The sequence below is a fragment of the Eucyclogobius newberryi genome, unplaced genomic scaffold (genome assembly GCF_026437365.1).
Source record: "Eucyclogobius newberryi isolate DKJ021-1_F unplaced genomic scaffold, fEucNew1.0.hap1 SCAF_13, whole genome shotgun sequence".
Classification (NCBI taxonomy): Eukaryota; Metazoa; Chordata; class Actinopteri; order Gobiiformes; family Gobiidae; genus Eucyclogobius; species Eucyclogobius newberryi.
Genome location: NW_027315757.1, coordinates 7,043,978 through 7,062,939, shown reverse-complemented (window position 1 = coordinate 7,062,939; position 18,962 = coordinate 7,043,978). Strand labels below are relative to the sequence as shown.

The window sequence follows — 18,962 nt, the reverse complement described above, 5'->3', positions numbered from 1 at the left end:
CCTGATGTAACGTTTGTGATAGCACGGCGGGGAAGTCAAACATGAATAATTATATCCCTTGGTAATTAGTATTCCTGCAACTTGATCTGTGTTATCCGTGCGTGTGCGTGACCTCTGACCTCTGGACTCCCTGTGAAGCACTCGGACACTCGCACTTGCTCAGATGCATTACACACTTATCGAGTATCTATTTCATTACATTTATCGCTCTACCAAATGAGCAGGATCGCCTCTCCACAGATCCGACCTGTAACTCGCTCTGGTGTCGTCGAGTTGCATGTAATGCCATACTGCGAAACATTCTAAGCAAATCATAACATCGTCATGGCGATACACAGGTTGCAGGCCACGAGAGAAAATACATAGTGCACCTTTAATTATTAGGGATAGTTTATACCTTTCAATAAACCCAATAATATATATGGGTTTTTTTTTCAACTTACAGCGGCTTTCATTTTCCTTTCATTTAAATAAACTAAAGTAAAATAATAAATATGGCACTCACTATTTTTAATCAATTTGTTTAACACTTTTTGTCTATTAAAGTGAAAAAAAATTGAAATATTTTTTATGTTGTTGTTTTTTTTTAAATGTGAAAACAATTTGGATATTTATTTATTTTTAAACAATTTGGGGGGGAAATAAGAAATGTGAAAACAATTTGAATTATTTCTTTTTTCAAACAATTTGGGAAAAAAAATGTGAAAACCATTTGGGGGGAGAATTACAAAGAATGTGGGAGGGGGGATTTGGTAAAAAATTTGGAGAAAACAATTTGGAAACAGATTTGAAAGAATGTGGGGAAAAATTTGCATGTGAATTTCCTGTTCCGACTGCACTTTGGGTCTTTCTGTGAGCTGACCGTGTGTTGTGATGTTCCCCCAGCACCCAACCTACGTCCAGGCTCTGTTCGACTTCGACCCACAGGAAGAGGGCGAGCTGGGCTTCCGACGGGGCGACTTCATCCAGGTCCTGGACAACTCGGACCCCAACTGGTGGAAGGGAGGCTGCCACGGCCAGACGGGCATGTTCCCCCGCAACTACGTCACGCCCATCATCCGGAACATGTAACGGCAAAGAGCGCCGCCGCCACCAACATCTGATCTTCTGCAACCATCCTTGATCTTTCAGCATCTCCACCACCGCCGCCTCCTCCGGCCCCCTGACGCCGTCACACCCCGAGCAGGAGGACCAGGGAGGAACGAGGGTGGCAGCTGAGAAAATGAACTTTTTGCTGAGAATGCTCCCCTCGCCCCTCGCCCCCCCAGAAAAACCTGACCCGGCGAGGACTCTGAGGGAGGAACCGCAACCCTCCACTTCGCAAACATTCTGCCTTTCCTCTGCCCCTTTTCTGTTCCTTTTGCTGCATGTTTTAATCACCTAAAACAAAACAAAAACGCCTACCAGTTTTAACATACAAAAATCCCAAAAATGTCAAAAAAGAAGAAATGGTTTTTAAAAAATGTAGAGGAAAAAAAACTGATGCCATTTACCGCAAGTTTCCATGTCTGAGATGATTGGCACATGAGCATTGTACAATAAATCAACTATAGAGAGAATCCATTTTTTTAAAATATATATTATATATTTGTATGTGTTTGTCTGTTTTACCTCTCATCGCAAATTGTATTTTTTTTTTTCCCTTTCATTTGTAAATTATGTTCAATCTTTTTAGAAGACCTCGTAGCCACGTGCTGAACTCTCCTGTTTTTTTTGTTTAGTTTTTTCTTTGTAATCTTTAGAATTTATCCAAGGCCTCTCTACGGTGGCCCAGATGGACAAGTCACAGCCACAGGAGTCAAGGAGTTGTCAAATTTAGGCGAAAATCGAAAGGTTCTCAATTCGTACTGTGAAAGCAAAACACAATTGCAAACTGCCAACTTGTGACTTGTCCTTTCAGGGCCACCATACCTCTCGTTTCTAGCGCATGATATTTCAAGGAGTCACAACAAACTTTCATTTTTGAGGGAAACTGGGAGAAAAAAAAGGACACGTTCAAACCCAGGAAGACAAGAAGAGCCAGCACCCAGCGGGCACCGAGCCACGTCCCACCGCCACGCCCCACGTCCCACCGCCGCCTCTTCTCCCAAAAAACCATGTATTTATTCAGCCGTTTGTACTCGGGCAGTGAATGTAGCTGACCGGCGTCTTTACACGAGACGCGCGGCCGGAGAACTGACTTCAAATGACATGCTGAAAACCCCCGTGCGAGGAAAAATGCACAGGTCCATACGGAATCTGAGGTTTGGCGAGGGGTCGTTCAAAGCCACACCCCCCACGCTTGCGTCGCCCGCGGCACACACGGACAAGTCGGAAAACGAGATTGTCTTTCGAGAGATCCGCTTCAACAATGTACAAATGTTCTGTTCTGGGTTGTTTTGTGTATTGTGTGGCGTGTGGTCAAGCACTTTTTAAATACATTTTCACTTCTGGGGTTGGTTTGGCAATGACTTTGGACTGGGCTAGTGGTAAAATGTGTCCACACTAGTACGTTTAGGGGTTTTTTCCCTTTTATTATTATGGAAAACAAAACTTGACATGAACGCAATGATTGTATTCACGATCTCAATTGGTGGCTGACAAAAAATATTGTACCCGTACCCATGGAAACTCATTAGAATGTACTGTAATGTTGTATATTATTCTACATAAATCTCTCTTCAGTGAAAAGCGACTAGTGTGGACGACCACTTTCTGACTTGTGTTGATTTCAAGTTGAGATTTTATTGGTTAGCAGCTATTGCAAAGATTATTTTAATGAACTCGTGTGGCATTTCTCTCTAATACCATGATTAACGGTAGTATTTATTTAGGTGGTTAAAGAAGATATACATTTAATGGTGCACTTGCAGAGTAGTCAAGTGTCCTATTGTTTCGAATGTATTTGATACCAAAAGGAAACCCACAAGGCTGTTGTTTGTCCCCAGTCATGTTTATCCTGCATATTGGCTTTTTAAATACAAATGCATGTTAATTTACAGTTTATTGTCATAATCTCTATAACAACACTGAACCTTCTTTGTCACACTGCTGCCCAAATAAGGTTTTGTTTTAAGCTAGTCTTTGCAATAGTCAAAGCTGTGATGATTGTTCAATGTTTTTCGTTGCACTAGTCCGGTCTGAGTTGATCCACCAGCCCCTGCTCCGGTCCTCACTTGTCCACTGTCCGGTCCCCAATTGTCCACTGTCCTCTCCCCTGCGCCGGCCCCCACTTGTCTACTGTCCGGCCCCCTGCTCCGGTCCCCACCTGTCCACTGTCCTGTCCCTTCTGCAGGCCTCACTCCAGCCCCTCTCCAGCCCCTGCAACAGTCCCCTGTCCCTGCAACAGTCCCCTGTCCCTGCAACAGCCCACTGTCCTGTCCCCAATCCAGTCACCACCCCTGTCCCCTGTCCAGTCCCCAGTCCTCACTCTGGTCCCCTGTCCAGTCACCACTCCAGTCCCCTGTCCAGTCCCCAGTCCTCACTCTGGTCCCCTGTCCAGTCACCACTCCAGTCCCCTGTCCTCACTCTGGTCCCCTGTCCAGTCACCACTCCAGTCCCCTGTCCTCACTCTGGTCCCCTGTCCAGTCACCACTCCAGTCCCCTGTCCTCACTCTGGTCCCCTGTCCAGTCACCACTCCCACGGCTGTTCTGTTGACGTGTCAGTGTTCTCTCTGATAGTGCCTTTCTCTGGTGTCCTCAGTGTCCCTGGCCCCGCCCCCTGTCGCCCCGGTGATGAACAGTGTACATACCCTGCCCCTCTTACATCCAGTCGACACACAGCTCCTTTTATTTAAGTGTCTCGTCTCACCTCGTCTTACACAATGATACTGTTCATGTTTTGGCTTTTTTTTTTATTTGCCTTTGTTTTTGTTTATTTGTTTTCAATTAATAAAAATGCAATTATTAAATTAGGAATTGTGTGTTGGATTTAAATTCATACATTTCTATTAAACATGTTATTTAGACAATTCAGTGGTTTTGAATCAGTTTCTACAGCGGTAATTTAAATATGATGGGTTAGTTCAAGGGTCACATTTTGTCAAATTAAAGCACAAATGCAGATAAAATATTAGTGTAAAGTGAAAGTCAAACAATCCAAAAGTTAAGTACCTGTTTAAAAAGGTACAAAATTCTTAATTTAGTTTTTCTATGTCATTACTTTCCACCACTGTTAATGAGCATTTCCCGTAACAAAAGGGTTGATGATTCAAATCCTTCTTAACTTTTATCTTTACTTACTTTTAATCGTTTTGGCTGCTCAATGCCAAACTCGGCAATAATCCACTCCTTGCACATTAAGGACAAATGCGCTCTTGGAGAAACAACCAAAGGTAACATCCGTCTCCTCCATATTCTTAATTATGCTTTTCAAATGTGGGTCCGTGCCACTTTCATACGCGTTGCTGTGACTAATTGCACAGAATTTAAATTACATTTTGGACAGAACGCTGGGGGAGAGTGGATGTTGTATTTGAAGGATTTCCTCTAAACCAAACATTTGTTAGCAGCACATCAGAACTAAAACCATTAAAAGTTGCATGAGGAGAATTCTGTTTCCTTGATCTGAATATTTCACCCAACAACCAAAGCTTGGCCTCTTGGCAGAACTATGCCTGTATTTAGTTGACATTTAATGAAATTCAAAATAATGAAAAGTGCATTGACTTCAGAACAGGTTTAGTGCCATTGTAAATGAACAGAATTCACAAACATAGGAACTTGCTTTGGGGATTTGGTGCAACATAAAACAATGAACAATGATAAAACAACCTATAAATGTCAAAAATAAAAACAATTTCAATCTGATATAGGATAAAAAAAATAGGCTATAAGATAAAAAATAAAAATAGGCTTACTATGTACACAAATTTACAGTTGAATTTACAGATGCATTGCAGAAAGTGAACAATGCAGTGAGTGATTAAATTATGGTTAAAGTGACAGTGTTTTAGAAGTGTTCATGAGGGAAAGAAACTGTTCTTGTGCTACGGTCCATCCGGACCAGAACCTCCTGCCTGAGGGGAGTGGCCTCCTGCCTGAGGGGAGTGGCTCAAATGGTCCGTGTCTAGGGTGAGAAGGGTCAGCTGTGATCCGACCTGCACGTCCCAGAGCCCTGGAGACGTATAGGTCCTGCAGAGATGGAAGTCTGCAGGCGATCACCTTCTCAGCAGAGCACACAATGTGCTGTAGTCTCTGTTTGTCCCTGGCTGTGGCTCCAGCGTATCACATGGTGATGGAGGAAGTGAAGATGGACTCAATGATGGCCGTGTAGAACTGCACCATCATCTCCGCTGTCAGCTTTGCTTTCCTCAGCTGCCGCAGGAAGTACATCCTCTGCTGGGCCTTCTTGATGAGGGAGCTGATGGTGGGCTCTCACTTCAGGTTCCAGGTGCTGGTGGTGCTGAGAATTTGGCAATATCCCAGCAGTTTGTTCTCGTGATGGTTCTGTGATGCTTTTTGGATCCTTCAAAAAGTATTGTAAGAGTTTGTCAAATAAAATTGAATTCTGTCAACAGGACTAAGAGTGAATAGGTTTTGCCATTCATCAAGTAGTTTCTTGGAAACATTATGTAAAACTTTCGTCAAGTTGACTGAATTCAATTTCCTTTTATAATAGAATGGACCTGAGGGATTACACAAACCATACCGAGGCATACCACGATTATAGTCTGATTTTTCTGGCGGTTCATCAATGTTTTTCCTTCTTAATACCTCAATCGCATTTAATTAGAGATGGAAGAAGTACTCAGTTTTGTTGCTTAAAAGTACAGATACAGATGCAAATACCGGTAAATGCCTCAAGTAAAAGTAACAGTAGCACATAAACAGTCTCCGTAAGTAAAAGTTTTGAAGTACATGTTTTAAAATGTGCTTTTGAGTTAAAACATTTTTTTTTTATTTCACTTCAATTATGAGAACTGATCAAGCCTTAAATTATTTTAATAAATATTTGAGCTGATCTCTGGTCAACATGAGCAATTCCAATCAATTTCTTATTTTTCTAGTGAATTTTATCTGTATATTTTTGTTTTCTGAACGCTGGGTCTTGAACTAAAAACCTTTAGTCAAAATGTCACAATGCCCGTGCTTAAAATAACCCATCACACCTTGTGAAAATTACTTTACTTTTCAAATGTAGTGGAGTAGAAAGTACATATACCTATTCTCAAATGTAATTAAGTAAAAGTAAAAAAGTATACACTGTAAAGTAAAGCTAAAACGTTCACTTAAGCACTACTACTTTTGATACTTTCTGCCACGGCTTTCATTATACAACTCACATTACAACGTGATCAACAGATAAGAAGTACATGTTGTGTACTTTAGACACAGTAAAAATCCAGGTGCATTAGTCTATTGAGGTTATTATGCTCCTCTTGTACTAACATATGTCTGCTTTAATCCCTTTCACCCTCACGATTACATCAGCAGCTCTTGTACATGTCCCCGCCTCCTTTATGAGCACAGAATAGTGAAAGGACCAAACATGTTTCTATCCAACAGGAGCCACAAAGGGAACAGGCAAAATGAACAGAAGAAAAGACATTATTATTTCTTTTGTACTATACTATAACCTGCGTAGATCCTTCATTTGTATTTTTAGCATCGTGAACAGCATTAGTGTTACGCCTTACAATCCTGACAAGCTTACAGTAGTTCACAAAGTTCACAAACTAATGTTCATCAGCGGTAAAGAAAAATAGTAAAATATAAACCATGATCAAATAAAGACATGCTAAAATATGTTGTTAAAAACAAACAGGAATGATAGAACAACGGAGCAAAACTGACGGTGCAAATAGATCTATCGCACACACATAGTGCAGGCGAGGTGGGTGAAGTGACTTGCTCTAGGACACAACGGCAGTATGAATTTGTCAGAGCTATAGATTTACCATCAATAGTTTTTTAATGTTGTCCACACAGATACTGACAAAAACAAAAATGTGTTTTCCACATGTGGGGTGAGTAGGCTACATTATTCTGTGTAATTACATGAATGGAGCTCCATTCATATTGAAACACTGATGGAGTGGGCGGCCGATCGAGGACCATAGACTGGAAGTCAATGCCATCAATACTTCAGATATGTGCATTTAGCACAGGTCAGACTGAGCCTTTATTTAGGCTTAGAACCTAATGAGACACACTCAAGTGATGATTTGGGGTTTATAAAGGTAGATTTTTTTAAAAACACAGGCAAGAAGACTGCTTTAAGTCAATTCACCAAGAAGCCTGAAGATCAGTAAAAAATCGTCAGAGGGCCACATTTGGCCCCTGGGCCAGAGTCTGGACATGCCAGGTATAGAAATAGTCAGCAGCGTCTCTGTGAACAACAGTGGTGTATCACTGCCATCTACTGGTTAAAGCTCAGAATGACACACAGAAGCCTAATGTGTGTAAAAAAAAATTCAGCGCGATTCCCAAATAGTGCTAAAACGCTGCATGCGCATAATGGCCGGTAGAGGGTGCTCTCATACCGTTTTATGAATGTGTCGTTTTATATCACATTTTTTACCCCCGAGGGTCCAACTATATTAAATGTAACCTTATAATATATATATTTATGAATTATATTATTTATGTCTAATGTAATGTAGCAGTGGACTGTGTGCATGTGTGTATTCTTGGGAATTATTTTAAATGATTGATGATACAAATTGTAATTAATGATCCAGCTTCATAAAAGTATTCACAGGCAGAAGTGTCAGTTATTACAGTTATGGATGTTTGGTTATTACAGTTATTACAGTTATCACAGACACAGAAGGGAAGCGACACCACGTGACCGCAGCGCGGGCCTGTTGTTCAGAGGCAGCGGCGGAGCGAGGAAGAAAAAATGGCGGCTCAAGGCGAATCCAAATGGGACGCCGGGCTAACGTTTTGAGCTTTCACACCCGAAAAGGCGCGGGGGCTTCACTGGACGACTGCACTTTTCGGGCCCGCACCGGATAAGCATTGAGGAGGCTGCACTTCTGCGGGCTGGACGCGCGCACAGACTGGGCTTGCAAAACACTCGCGTTCGCCTATCATGAGAGGCAGAGGCAGGGGCAGGCCGTCCAAACCGTTACCGAGCGAGGAGCCGTCCCCAGCGCCAACCCGCGGCCTACGGCCCAGGAGGAACATCAAACCCAGAGCCAGGGACAGCGGGGATGAGGACTTGGAGAGCCCGACCAGGGAGAGCCCTAAGCCGGTCAAAGCTAAGAGGAAACGGGGCTCTGGCGCGTCTGCTCGGGGGAAGGCTCGCAGCAGAGGCGGCGGTGCGGGCAGAGGAGGCAGAGTCACCCGCGGGGGCAGAAGGGGCAGAGGCTCCAAGACTATCGTGTACGACGACCACGAGAGCGACGAGGAGGACGACGCCGTGAGCCTCCGGTCTGACGAGGAAGAGTGTGTGGAAGAGCCGCAGTCTGAGGAGGAAGAGGGCCTCAAAGCGGACTCGGACTGCCTGGAGGATGAGGAGCCACTGGACGAGCTGGAGGAGGAGGAGGAGGATGATGCGAGCTACTGCACCGAGAGCAGCTTCAGGAGTCAGAGCACACACGCCAGCACCCCGGGTACACGAGCACCACGTCCACGGTCCACACACGGTCCTCCCCGCGCACAGGGGCCACACGTCCCGGGCCAGGGCAGCTTGTATATCAGTGTGGGGCAGGAAGCTGAAGGGTTATTGTTCAAAATGGAGAATGAACACAGGCCGCAGTGTGCTCCGTGCTGCTGCTGCAGGTGGACATGTGTCTGTGTCCATGTCTGACCCCGCGTGTGTCCAGCTGCACGCGGACACGCGCTGCTCAGATCCCGGCGGAGATCGATCATGACAGACTCTTTCCTCAGGCATTTGCAGCTTCAGTCCTCCGCTTAGCTGTTAGCATGCTAACGTTAGCATGCCACATTAGCTCACGTTGTCGCCTGTCATCATGAAAACAAACAGTGCAGTCGTATTATTTTTTGACAAGAACAGCATATTACCGTTGCTATATTTGCATTGGCATGCATGCCCTTAAGTGAACAGACTAATTATCTATTAGTAGTAAAACACTAATTATTAGGTGAAGTAAACCTGGTTAATTAGGGCGCTAGCATGGCTACTGTGACATTTCTTTCAAACTCAGTTAGCTAGCCGGTAAGAGCATCTCCTGCAGCAACAAGTGTCAAAGGTTTAGTTACACACATTACAAAGTGACTCACTACATCTTTTGTATACAAATTAAATATTATTTTTTTAGCAAAGTATTTAATACACAGAGTTCTCTAAGCACAAATATATTATGTAATGTAATAATCTTAAAATGTTAATATTATCTAGAATGAGACTAAATTTATATTTTAATTGGCTTTGTGTACCATAATATAACAATAACATCTTTATATGTGTGTTTTATGACCAATTAATTAGAAGTGAAAGACCTAGAATGATAATAACTATGGCCTAACATTATTACATGTGTTTGTCATAGGGAGAAGACGAGGACGTGCTCCACGGCCCCGCTCGCCCATCCTGGAGGAGAAGGAGATTCCTCCTCTGGTGCTTCCAGACTCCTCTGAGGACCTCCTGGTTCCTAATGAGGAGCTTCTCAGTACAATCTCCATCTTCGAAGTGCTGCGTAACTTCAGCGCAGTGCTGCGTCTCTCTCCTTTCCGCTTTGAGGACTTTTGTGCTGCTCTTCTGGGCCAAGAGCAAAGTACTTTAATCTCCGAGACTCACATTGCTCTTCTTAAGGCTGTTCTTCGAGAAGAGGACACCTCCAATACTACCTTTGGCCCCACTGACCTCAAAGACAGTGTCAACTCCACTTTATTCTTCATTGACGGCATGACGTGGCCGGAAGTGCTGCGCTCATACTGCGAGAGTGACAAAGAGTATCACCATGTACTTCCTTACCTAGAAACAGACCAGTATCCTTACACTCCCCTTGAAAGTAAAGTCCGCGTCTTGCAGTTCCTGGTGGACCTGTTTATCACCACAAACATTGCCCGCGAGGAGCTGATGTCTGACGGGGTGGTGCTGTACGATGACCACTGCCGAGTGTGCCACCGGCTGGGCGACCTGCTGTGCTGCGAGACGTGCACCGCCGTGTACCACCTGGAGTGTGTGAAGCCGCCGCTGGAGGCCGTGCCCGAGGACGAGTGGCAGTGCGAGGTGTGCGTGGCTCACCAGGTGCCCGGGGTCAGCGACTGTGTCATGGAGGTGCAGAAGAACAAACCCTACATCAGACAGGAGCCCATCGGATACGACCGACACCAACGGAAGTACTGGTTTTTCAACAGAAGGATTGTGGTGTAAGTTATGGGCTGTGAGCATCCTCGTTTTCTGATTATATTCATTCTTATTCTTAACATGACACATTTAAAAGGTGGGAATGTATTAATTTGTTGTAGGAGAGACAAACAACAGATTAAGAGTAGAATCTGTTCGTATCTAGTGTTCTCCAAACTGTGATAGGCTGGAAATAAAAGTATAACAAAACCCTAAATAGTGGAGGCTACAGACTTTAGGACTGATCCTCTAATAAATGCAATAACTTCATTATTGTAGCATTCTGCCATATAGTCAGAAGTGACATTGTGACACTTGAATTACTTACATGTTCTCCATAGTAACAAGCCGGTCAGTAGAGTGTAAGTATTACAAGTCCTGGGGTAAAGGTTGAAGCTGTTTGTTCTGCAAGAATCGCCTTCGGCTTTTTGACATTTTTCACTCTTATATTTGAAAAAAGAAGCACTCTTTGGCACACGCTGACGTCTTATAGGCTTTCATCAAGACATGCAAACCCTACTTTTGTCTAGTTAACATTTGAATGGGGAAACTATTTGATACGCGGGCTGCTGCCATTAAACGACAAATGATAAATGAAAAAAAAAAAAGACCTACAACACACACCAAAATACCTTTTATGACAAAGACAGTGGCAGTATTAGATAAAAATGTCAATAAAGAATAAAATATCTCGGATTTTCTCGGATCTATAAAATTCACGTTTCATATTTCAACAATATTTGGTTGATATTGTATTTAAAAAGTCTGATTGTACTAAATAGTTCACTAGCATTTTTAAATCATATGTATTAGAATCACATTGAGGAAGAAAAACACTTTCAACTCCAATAGATCTAAATTAATCATCAACAGACACGTTTTATAAAAATGCACAATATTCTCCACGAGACACAGCAGCTTAGTTACAACAACCAGAAGACATTTTCATCATCCGACCATTTCTTTTAGTTCTCTGTAACACATTAACACTAGTTCCTGGATTTCAGTCTGGCGATGTGCTCATTTGTTCTGTGTTCCAGAGAGGAGGACGGGCAGCAGGGGGCTAAGCGGACGTGGTACTACAGCACGCGGCCACAGCTGGAGGAGCTGATGGAGCTGCTGGACCAGGAGTACTGGGAGAGCGACCTGCACGCCGCGCTGGAGGAGGTCAGGGAGGAGGTGCAGGCCCACATGGACATCACCCTGGAGCTCACCAAGAAGGCCAGCAGCAGCCGCAACTACCTGTCCTCTCTCAACGGTACAGTTCACAGCTGTTTGGGGGCTGTTACAGTGTTTAATGCTGTGTTTGTGTGCCTCCTGACTAAGTACAGACTACAGTACCTACTATGCAACTTTTGTGGTGAAGGGTCCACTATCTGCTTGTCTCCATGGAGATGTTGCTTTGTGCTTAATGTGTTTGAAAGGTTTATACGAGTTTATTAATTAATTAATTTATAAATAGTCAAATGTAAATTCTATTTTTAAAGCAATCAAGTAGCACTTTGTGAAGAAAAGTTGAAAAATATGTTCATATCATGGTCATATATGCTGGAAAAGATGTGCCTTCATTTTTATTTCAATAGTTGTTTTAATGTTATTGACTTGCTCTCTGTGTCGTGTTTTGTGTTCTGTGTTTTCTAAGTTCATATTCTAAACAATTGAAAAAAAGGAAATGCCAGAAGTAGAATAAATTTCTAAAACATACAGACTTCCATCCAAAAGTTTGGCACAAATGATAAACACATTTTTTAAACATGGTTGTGTTATGGAATTTCCTAGTGTTATGTCGTGATTCTCAGGAAGTAACATTGTAAACGAAACAGTTTCCACTGAGGTAACATTAAAAAAAAAAGTATGTTAACTAAAATAAAAGGGTTGTCATGGGACCTTAAACATATCTATCTCCATGGAAACCAGGAGGTGATGCCACAGGACCCAGTTACAGGTTAAATTAAGTTTTAGGTAAAAAGTCCTCAACTTGTTGCACATAACAAGTGGAAATTGTGACTTATTGTTTCATCTCGTGGACAAATGCATGGAACTGTCACAAATCCTGTGACACAAAGAAACACAACCTGCCTGAACAACTCATTTATAAAAAAAATGTCTTCAAGTTGCTAAGTGTTTGAAAGTATATAAAACGCTTCATTCACTCGTGGTTGGAAGTATTTCTCTTGACTTACAGAGAGCGGTTTTTAACATACACACATCTGCAACGTTTTCTACCAAATCATATTGAAATGATTTAGAATAGTGAAATAAAGATGTCTTACGGCCCAAAGTATTTTCCAATGACAACAATCACATCATTGGCGCTGTAAAATGAAGCTGTTGTGAAAACATACTTCCACTTTGGTTTATTTATGTCGAAGTAAGCGCCGGGTATCTAAGTCGGTATCCAAGCAACCCAAGCTAGCTAACATTTGAACAACTCTCTTCTGTTTGTAGAAGCCGTGGAGAAGCGTTTGAAGGTTTTGCGGGAAGCAAAGTGCAAAGAAGAGGGGAAGAACGACGCGGCGAAGCCCTCTACGGAAGAACCAGCAACGAACGACGGCGAGCAGAAGGACGCCAAGAAGAGTGAGGACTCCAGCTCTCAGGGTACAACCGCTCGCTTCTCCCCGCTGTATCGCGTACTCGTCACACTTAAAGTAACCGACCTCTACTTTGTGTACCCGTGCACGCCGCAGCCACGGTTGGCGCTCCCGCAGAGGAGAGCAGCGGTGAGCCGGAGCCCCAGTGCGACCCTGCCGTTCAGGACCCTGCCGTTCAGGACCCTGCCGTTCAGGACCCTGCCGTTCAGGACCCTGCCGCAGGCGCAGAGGGGGCAGCTCCAGAGCGGCCCCTAGAGGCACAGCAGGGGGCAGCAGGTACCAGGCTGTGTGCTGTGTGCTGTCTGTTTATCCTTCATCCCGCCATCCCTCACGGCTCATCTTCGTTTGTGTGCTGTCTGTTTATCCTTCATCCCGCCATCCCTCACGGCTCATCTTCGTTTGTGTGCTGTCTGTTTATCCTTCATCCCGCCATCCCTCACGGCTCATCTTCGTTTGTGTGCTGTCTGTTTATCCTTCATCCCGCCATTCCTCACGGCTCATCTTCGTTTCCTCGTCCTCCTGCATCATCTAGAGCAGGCTTTCTCAAAGGGGGTGCTGCACGGAGAGTAAATTAATTGTTGTGGGACAATTGACGTATCCTAAAACTCCAACTGTGCTGCACATTTGGAGCAACAAAGGAGAAACTACTTTCAGCTTCCATTTTGTCATATCTAGTTAATTTGAGCAAAATAATGGCCCCACAGACAAAAATGAGGCCAAGAAAATAAAATGAATGGCTGTGCTGCCCATTGTTCTGCTTGTCACTGCCATCAGTCATAATGTTGTGGAGCATTTTTGATTGAAGAATGTCATTGCATAAACTCAATTATGTAGAAAACTGAAAGCTGTATATTTTAGTCCCAGGCCGGTTGAATAGTTATTTAGGACGTCCTGGTGTCAAACGTTTGGGAACCTTAATCTAGAGTTGCAGTTTTAATGATTCAATTCAAAAGGTGATGCACATAAAATTGCCCGGTAAAAGTTGATATTGCTGTTTAATGATGTTTTGCACCTAGTTTTGTTCAAACTATGTCATTCTGGAATCCTAAAGTAATATTACCCCCGACTGAATGTCATGATCCAGAAGATGACTGAGATGAATTTTTTTTCAACAGAAAAGTTACATAGGGCACCTTCTATATTCTGTTTGTATTATGTTTACGTTATATTAAATAGTTTTATGCCAAAGCAAAGGTGAAAGAGCATCAATGCTGACGATGCAGAATATATGTTAATTGTAATAATGGCTTTACAAGGCGAGTGAAGTGCCTTGCCCAATGACACAACAGTATGCAGTTTATTTCTGTCATGTCTCTGGCCCGTTGTGATTTCAGATTTGTCCTTAAACAGCCTCAATCAGTCAATTCTTCACACAGTCTGTGCAGACAGAAGCGCTGTGCCCTCGGTTTACATAACAGCCTCTTCACACCAGGACTCTGCCAGTCCTGTGCTCTTTGTGCTCTCTGTGCTGTGCTCTCTGTGCTGTGCTCTCTGTGCTGTGCTCTCTGTGCTGTGCTCTCTGTGCTGTGCTCTCTGTGCTGTGCTCTCTGTGGTGTGCTCTCTGTGCTGTGCTCTCTGTGCTGTGCTCTCTGTGCTGTGCTCTCTGTGCTGTGCTCTCTGTGCTGTGCTCTCTGTGCTGTGCTCTCTGTGGTGTGCTCTCTGTGCTGTGCTCTCTGTGCTGTGCTCTCTGTGCTGTGCTCTCTGTGCTGTGCTCTCTGTGCTGTGCTCTCTGTGGTGTGCTCTCTGTGCTGTGCTCTCTGTGGTGTGCTCTCTGTGCTGTGCTCTCTGTGCTGTGCTCTCTGTGCTGTGCTCTCTGTGCTGTGCTCTCTGTGCTGTGCTCTCTGTGCTGTGCTCTCTGTGCTGTGCTCTCTGTGCTGTGCTCTCTGTGCTGTGCTCTCTGTGGTGTGCTCTCTGTGGTGTGCTCTCTGTGGTGTGCTCTCTGTGGTGTGCTCTCTGTGGTGTGCTCTCTGTGCTGTGCTCTCTGTGCTGTGCTCTCTGTGGTGTGCTCTCTGTGCTGTGCTCTCTGTGCTGTGCTCTCTGTGCTGTGCTCTCTGTGCTGTGCTCTCTGTGCTGTGCTCTCTGTGGTGTGCTCTCTGTGCTGTGCTCTCTGTGGTGTGCTCTCTGTGCTGTGCTCTCTGTGCTGTGCTCTCTGTGCTGTGCTCTCTGTGCTGTGCTCTCTGTGCTGTGCTCTCTGTGCTGTGCTCTCTGTGCTGTGCTCTCTGTGCTGTGCTCTCTGTGGTGTGCTCTCTGTGGTGTGCTCTCTGTGGTGTGCTCTCTGTGGTGTGCTCTCTGTGCTGTGCTCTCTGTGCTGTGCTCTCTGTGCTGTGCTCTCTGTGGTGTGCTCTCTGTGGTGTGCTCTGTGGTGTGCTCGTGTTGTGTTGTGCTCTGCGGTGTGCTCGTGTTGTGTTGTGCTCGTGTTGTGTTGTGCTCGTGTTGTGTTGTGCTCTGTGTTGTGCTCGTGTTGTGTTGTGCTCTGCGGTGTGCTCGTGTTGTGTTGTGCTCGTGTTGTGTTGTGCTCGTGTTGTGTTGTGCTCTGTGTTGTGCTCTGTGTTGTGCTCGTGTTGTGCTCGTGTTGTGTTGTGCTCTGTGTTGTGCTCGTGTTGTGTTGTGCTCGTTGTGCTCGTGTTGTGCTCTGTGTTGTGCTCGTGTTGTGCTCGTGTTGTGTTGTGCTCTGTGGTGTGCTCGTGTTGTGTTGTGCTCTGTGTTGTGCTCGTGTTGTGCTCGTGTTGTGTTGTGCTCGTGTTGTGCTCGTGTTGTGCTCGTGTTGTGTTGTGCTCTGTGTTGTGCTCGTGTTGTGCTCGTGTTGTGTTGTGCTCTGTGTTGTGCTCGTGTTGTGCTCGTGTTGTGTTGTGCTCTGTGGTGTGCTCGTGTTGTGCTCGTGTTGTGTTGTGCTCTGTGGTGTGCTCGTGTTGTGCTCGTTGTGCTGTGCTCTTTGTGCTCATTGTGCTGTGCTCGTTGTGCTGTGCTCGCTGCGAATCTGCAGAGCCCTTACCGTTCTGTGTGTGGCTCTGGGACAACACTGAACTCCTGGGCAAAGCTGCGCCTCACTTTCAGCTGTCCCTTAGGAGCTTTTTATCTTCACTTTTTAATGAATCGTCAGGGAATTCTCCAAAGGACACTACAGTGAACCCTCGTGTATCGCGGGGGTTACGTTCCAAAAAGAACCCGCGATAGGCGAAATCTGTGAAGTAGAAACCTTTATTTTTTTACAGTTATTATTAGGGATGCGTACCGCTACGATGGACCGGATCTGGACTTGTAAAAACGTTTCGGTTCAGGTCCAAAAAAAACGATACCCGGTGATTCGGTTCTGGACTCATTAAAAATCTACCTCTCACATTCTATATCCTTTACGTTCTAGAATCTAAACCATCTGAAACCTTCCATAGATCGCGAAATTCACGCTAGAAAAGACGTAAACACTGACATCGCTGTCAATTGCGCGCCCGGAGAATCAGCGACGCGCGCGGCAGAAGTTGAAGCCGGCGCAATGAGTTTAAAGACGCGAGAGACCGAACATTGAAGCGGCAGCTGTAAGAGAGCTGACTTTATTTGAACCGTCTTATGGCCGCTCCACACCGCCGCGGCCGAAGCGTCCAGTTTACATTCGTCTATGGTAAACGCGCGTCGAGCACGTAGTGCGTTATCCGCGTGCGTCGCCGCTTGTGCCGCTCCGTGAGTTAGTTTAAGACGCTTGTTAAAGGAGCGAATGGTGCTTTGGTTTGGGTGTAAATATTGTAACTTCTCGCTCAGGTCAGTAATGCTGGTTTAGTGCTCACAAGTTGTCACTTTATTTCTTGAACAGAGTTGGTTACTGTTGGCCGTAACCATGGCGATGGAACAGGAACATCAAAAACCACCTCGTCTCCTGAGCCGCTCTTAGCTCCGCCCCAGAGACCACGCGCACTAGAGACTAGGGTCGCTACAATATGAATAAAATAACTGTTATGTTGTGGTGTAGCATTTATTTCAGTGGGTTAATGTGCAATATACATATTTATACATCTAAGTAAATACTAAGTCAAAGTAATATTGTTTAATTGCTGGATTCATTAATTGTAGCTTATATTTTGTAATAGTATTTGTATTCTACAGTTGTTAAATATGGTCTTGTGTTTAATGCTGTTAATATGATGTATTGTGTGTAGTGTAAAATATTTTCATATTCTATTTATGATACTGCAATGACTTTGATGCCAATGGATCTGCAAAATTAAAGAGTGGAAATGTATCTAAAGGCATTAAACTTCAAGTGTGGGGAACAGCCCAGTCAAACCAGTAACACACTTGACAAACATAGTATCAGCAGAAACAGCTGCCCTAATACTAATACTCAACATGCTCTTGTTCAGGAGTTGTTCCTCTCGTAAAACACATGAATGTGTGTTAGCAGCTAGCAGCTTGTGATTTGTAAGTTGTAACTTCTGTTAATAAGCAGTGAATAAACCAGATAAATTGAGTTTATTTCAGTCTGCAGTTAAGCCTTGTGTTTGATAGTCGTCCTTGTTCAAGTGTCTTCAACTTAATTTAGCGAAGTAGCTTGTGTTATGCTGTTATAACATTATGCAAAAATGGCATGAGTTCAGCCGGACTCATTAGGTCCGGACCTGAACCTGAACCTCTGGATTCTAATCCGGACTTGAACCTGAACGTGGGTTTAGGTCCGCATCCCTAGTTATTATACAATGAAATACTCGATAAAACATTGACGCTCTCACTAGCCTCTCCCGCAGCTCACGCGCGCCGCTCTCACCGGCCTCGCAAACTTCAATTTGGCAAGCGGTTTTACGTACGTGTACATATGAATCCATAACTTTTATTGACACACAGGTAGAGAAGACGCGGAGAGACTGTTTAGCCAATCAGAATGCAGAACACAATGCATGATGCAAATCCGTGAAGCAGCGAGACCGCGAAAAGTGAACGGCGATATAGCGAGGGATCACTGTATACGTTTTTATCCAGAAAGAGAAGTCTAATGTACAATAGAGGTGGGCAATATTGACACAAATGTTTAGTTTTTTCATATTCCATTTAGTCAAATAATCAAACAATATTCTGGCAATCCAAAGTCTGTAACTGTAATGACTGAGGGAATCACTTTACTATGCTTTAGTTTTATTATGCTTCAGTTTTATTATTATTTATTTTATCTGGTTTTATCCATCTTTACTCCCAGTTAAATGTTTTTTTTTATGGCTTTACTCAATATTAAGGCTGCAACTAAAGATTATTTTATTAGTGGACTAGTCAAACCATTATTTATTGTACAAAAATGCAACTACCCATCCGGAGACATCCTGTGATCACAGTCATTTATCCAACGAACTGAGAGAAAAGTGATTGTACTTTTCCATTCTCATCAAAGAAAGTTCCAGTTCTTTTTAAACCAACACATCTATTCTTTATTCCTTAGATGAGGGGCTGAAAGAGGAGCCCAGCAGCGAAAGCCAAGACAAAGCTCAGACGCCACAAAAGGAGGAGCCCGAGTCTTCGTCCCAGCCCAGTGTCCAGAGCAGCAGCAGCATCAGACCAGAGCAGCCGGACCTGACTGACCGCTCCTCGCGCTCCTCTTTCACCAGTCAGGACGGCACCGGTAACCACTGCACCATCTGAACTCCAGCGAGATGAGGTCAAACTGTTCTGCTAATTATAATGTTTTGTGAATTACAGATGAGTACAACAAGACTAAAGATGAGAAGGATCCAGCAGCAGGAGACACTCAAATGCCCAGAGTGAACAAGGAGGTGAGTCTGATGTAGATCCTTTATCTTTAATAGTTGGATTCCCGTGACAGTTTTCCAAATACAAAAAAACACCAAAGAACTAATGCTCATTTTGTATATTGATAATTGGCTTTTGACTTCCAAGTAACATCTTTTTCCAGTTAGAACTTAATTAACCTTTATTTGACAGGGCAAAGAACCCATTGAGGGCGAGACCGCTTTTTCTTTTTACTTTATTTTGAAGTATAAACAAACACAGCACAAGGAAACACGACCAAAGAGCAGGAGAATAAATGCATAATAATAACAGTAACAGTAAGACAAATGGCACAATATAGCACAAACATAAATACAATTACGGCACAACATGTCCTACATATAAGTCCCATTTTGTCCCAAGTCTATAAG

At 43.9% G+C, this 18,962-nt stretch overlaps 2 protein-coding genes across 2 annotated transcripts in view; both read left to right on the top strand.

Annotated features, from left to right (window-relative positions):
- grb2b (growth factor receptor-bound protein 2b) overlaps window positions 1-1,972 on the top strand; it is a 45,063-nt gene extending 43,091 nt beyond the window's left edge. Inside the window, exon 6 of the mRNA XM_072442452.1 lies at window positions 886-1,972. Coding sequence (XP_072298553.1) covers window positions 886-1,071 — 186 coding nt within the window. The 3' untranslated portion in view covers window positions 1,072-1,972. The remainder of the gene's footprint in view (window positions 1-885) is intronic.
- Window positions 1,973-7,791: 5,819 nt separating this feature from the next.
- The window catches only part of LOC140357896 (nucleosome-remodeling factor subunit BPTF-like), a 36,745-nt gene continuing 25,574 nt past the window's right edge, over window positions 7,792-18,962 (top strand). Inside the window, exons 1-6 of the mRNA XM_072442451.1 lie at window positions 7,792-8,537; window positions 9,438-10,260; window positions 11,278-11,495; window positions 12,686-12,835; window positions 18,245-18,424; window positions 18,502-18,575. Coding sequence (XP_072298552.1) covers window positions 8,015-8,537; window positions 9,438-10,260; window positions 11,278-11,495; window positions 12,686-12,835; window positions 18,245-18,424; window positions 18,502-18,575 — 1,968 coding nt within the window. The 5' untranslated portion in view covers window positions 7,792-8,014. The remainder of the gene's footprint in view (window positions 8,538-9,437; window positions 10,261-11,277; window positions 11,496-12,685; window positions 12,836-18,244; window positions 18,425-18,501; window positions 18,576-18,962) is intronic.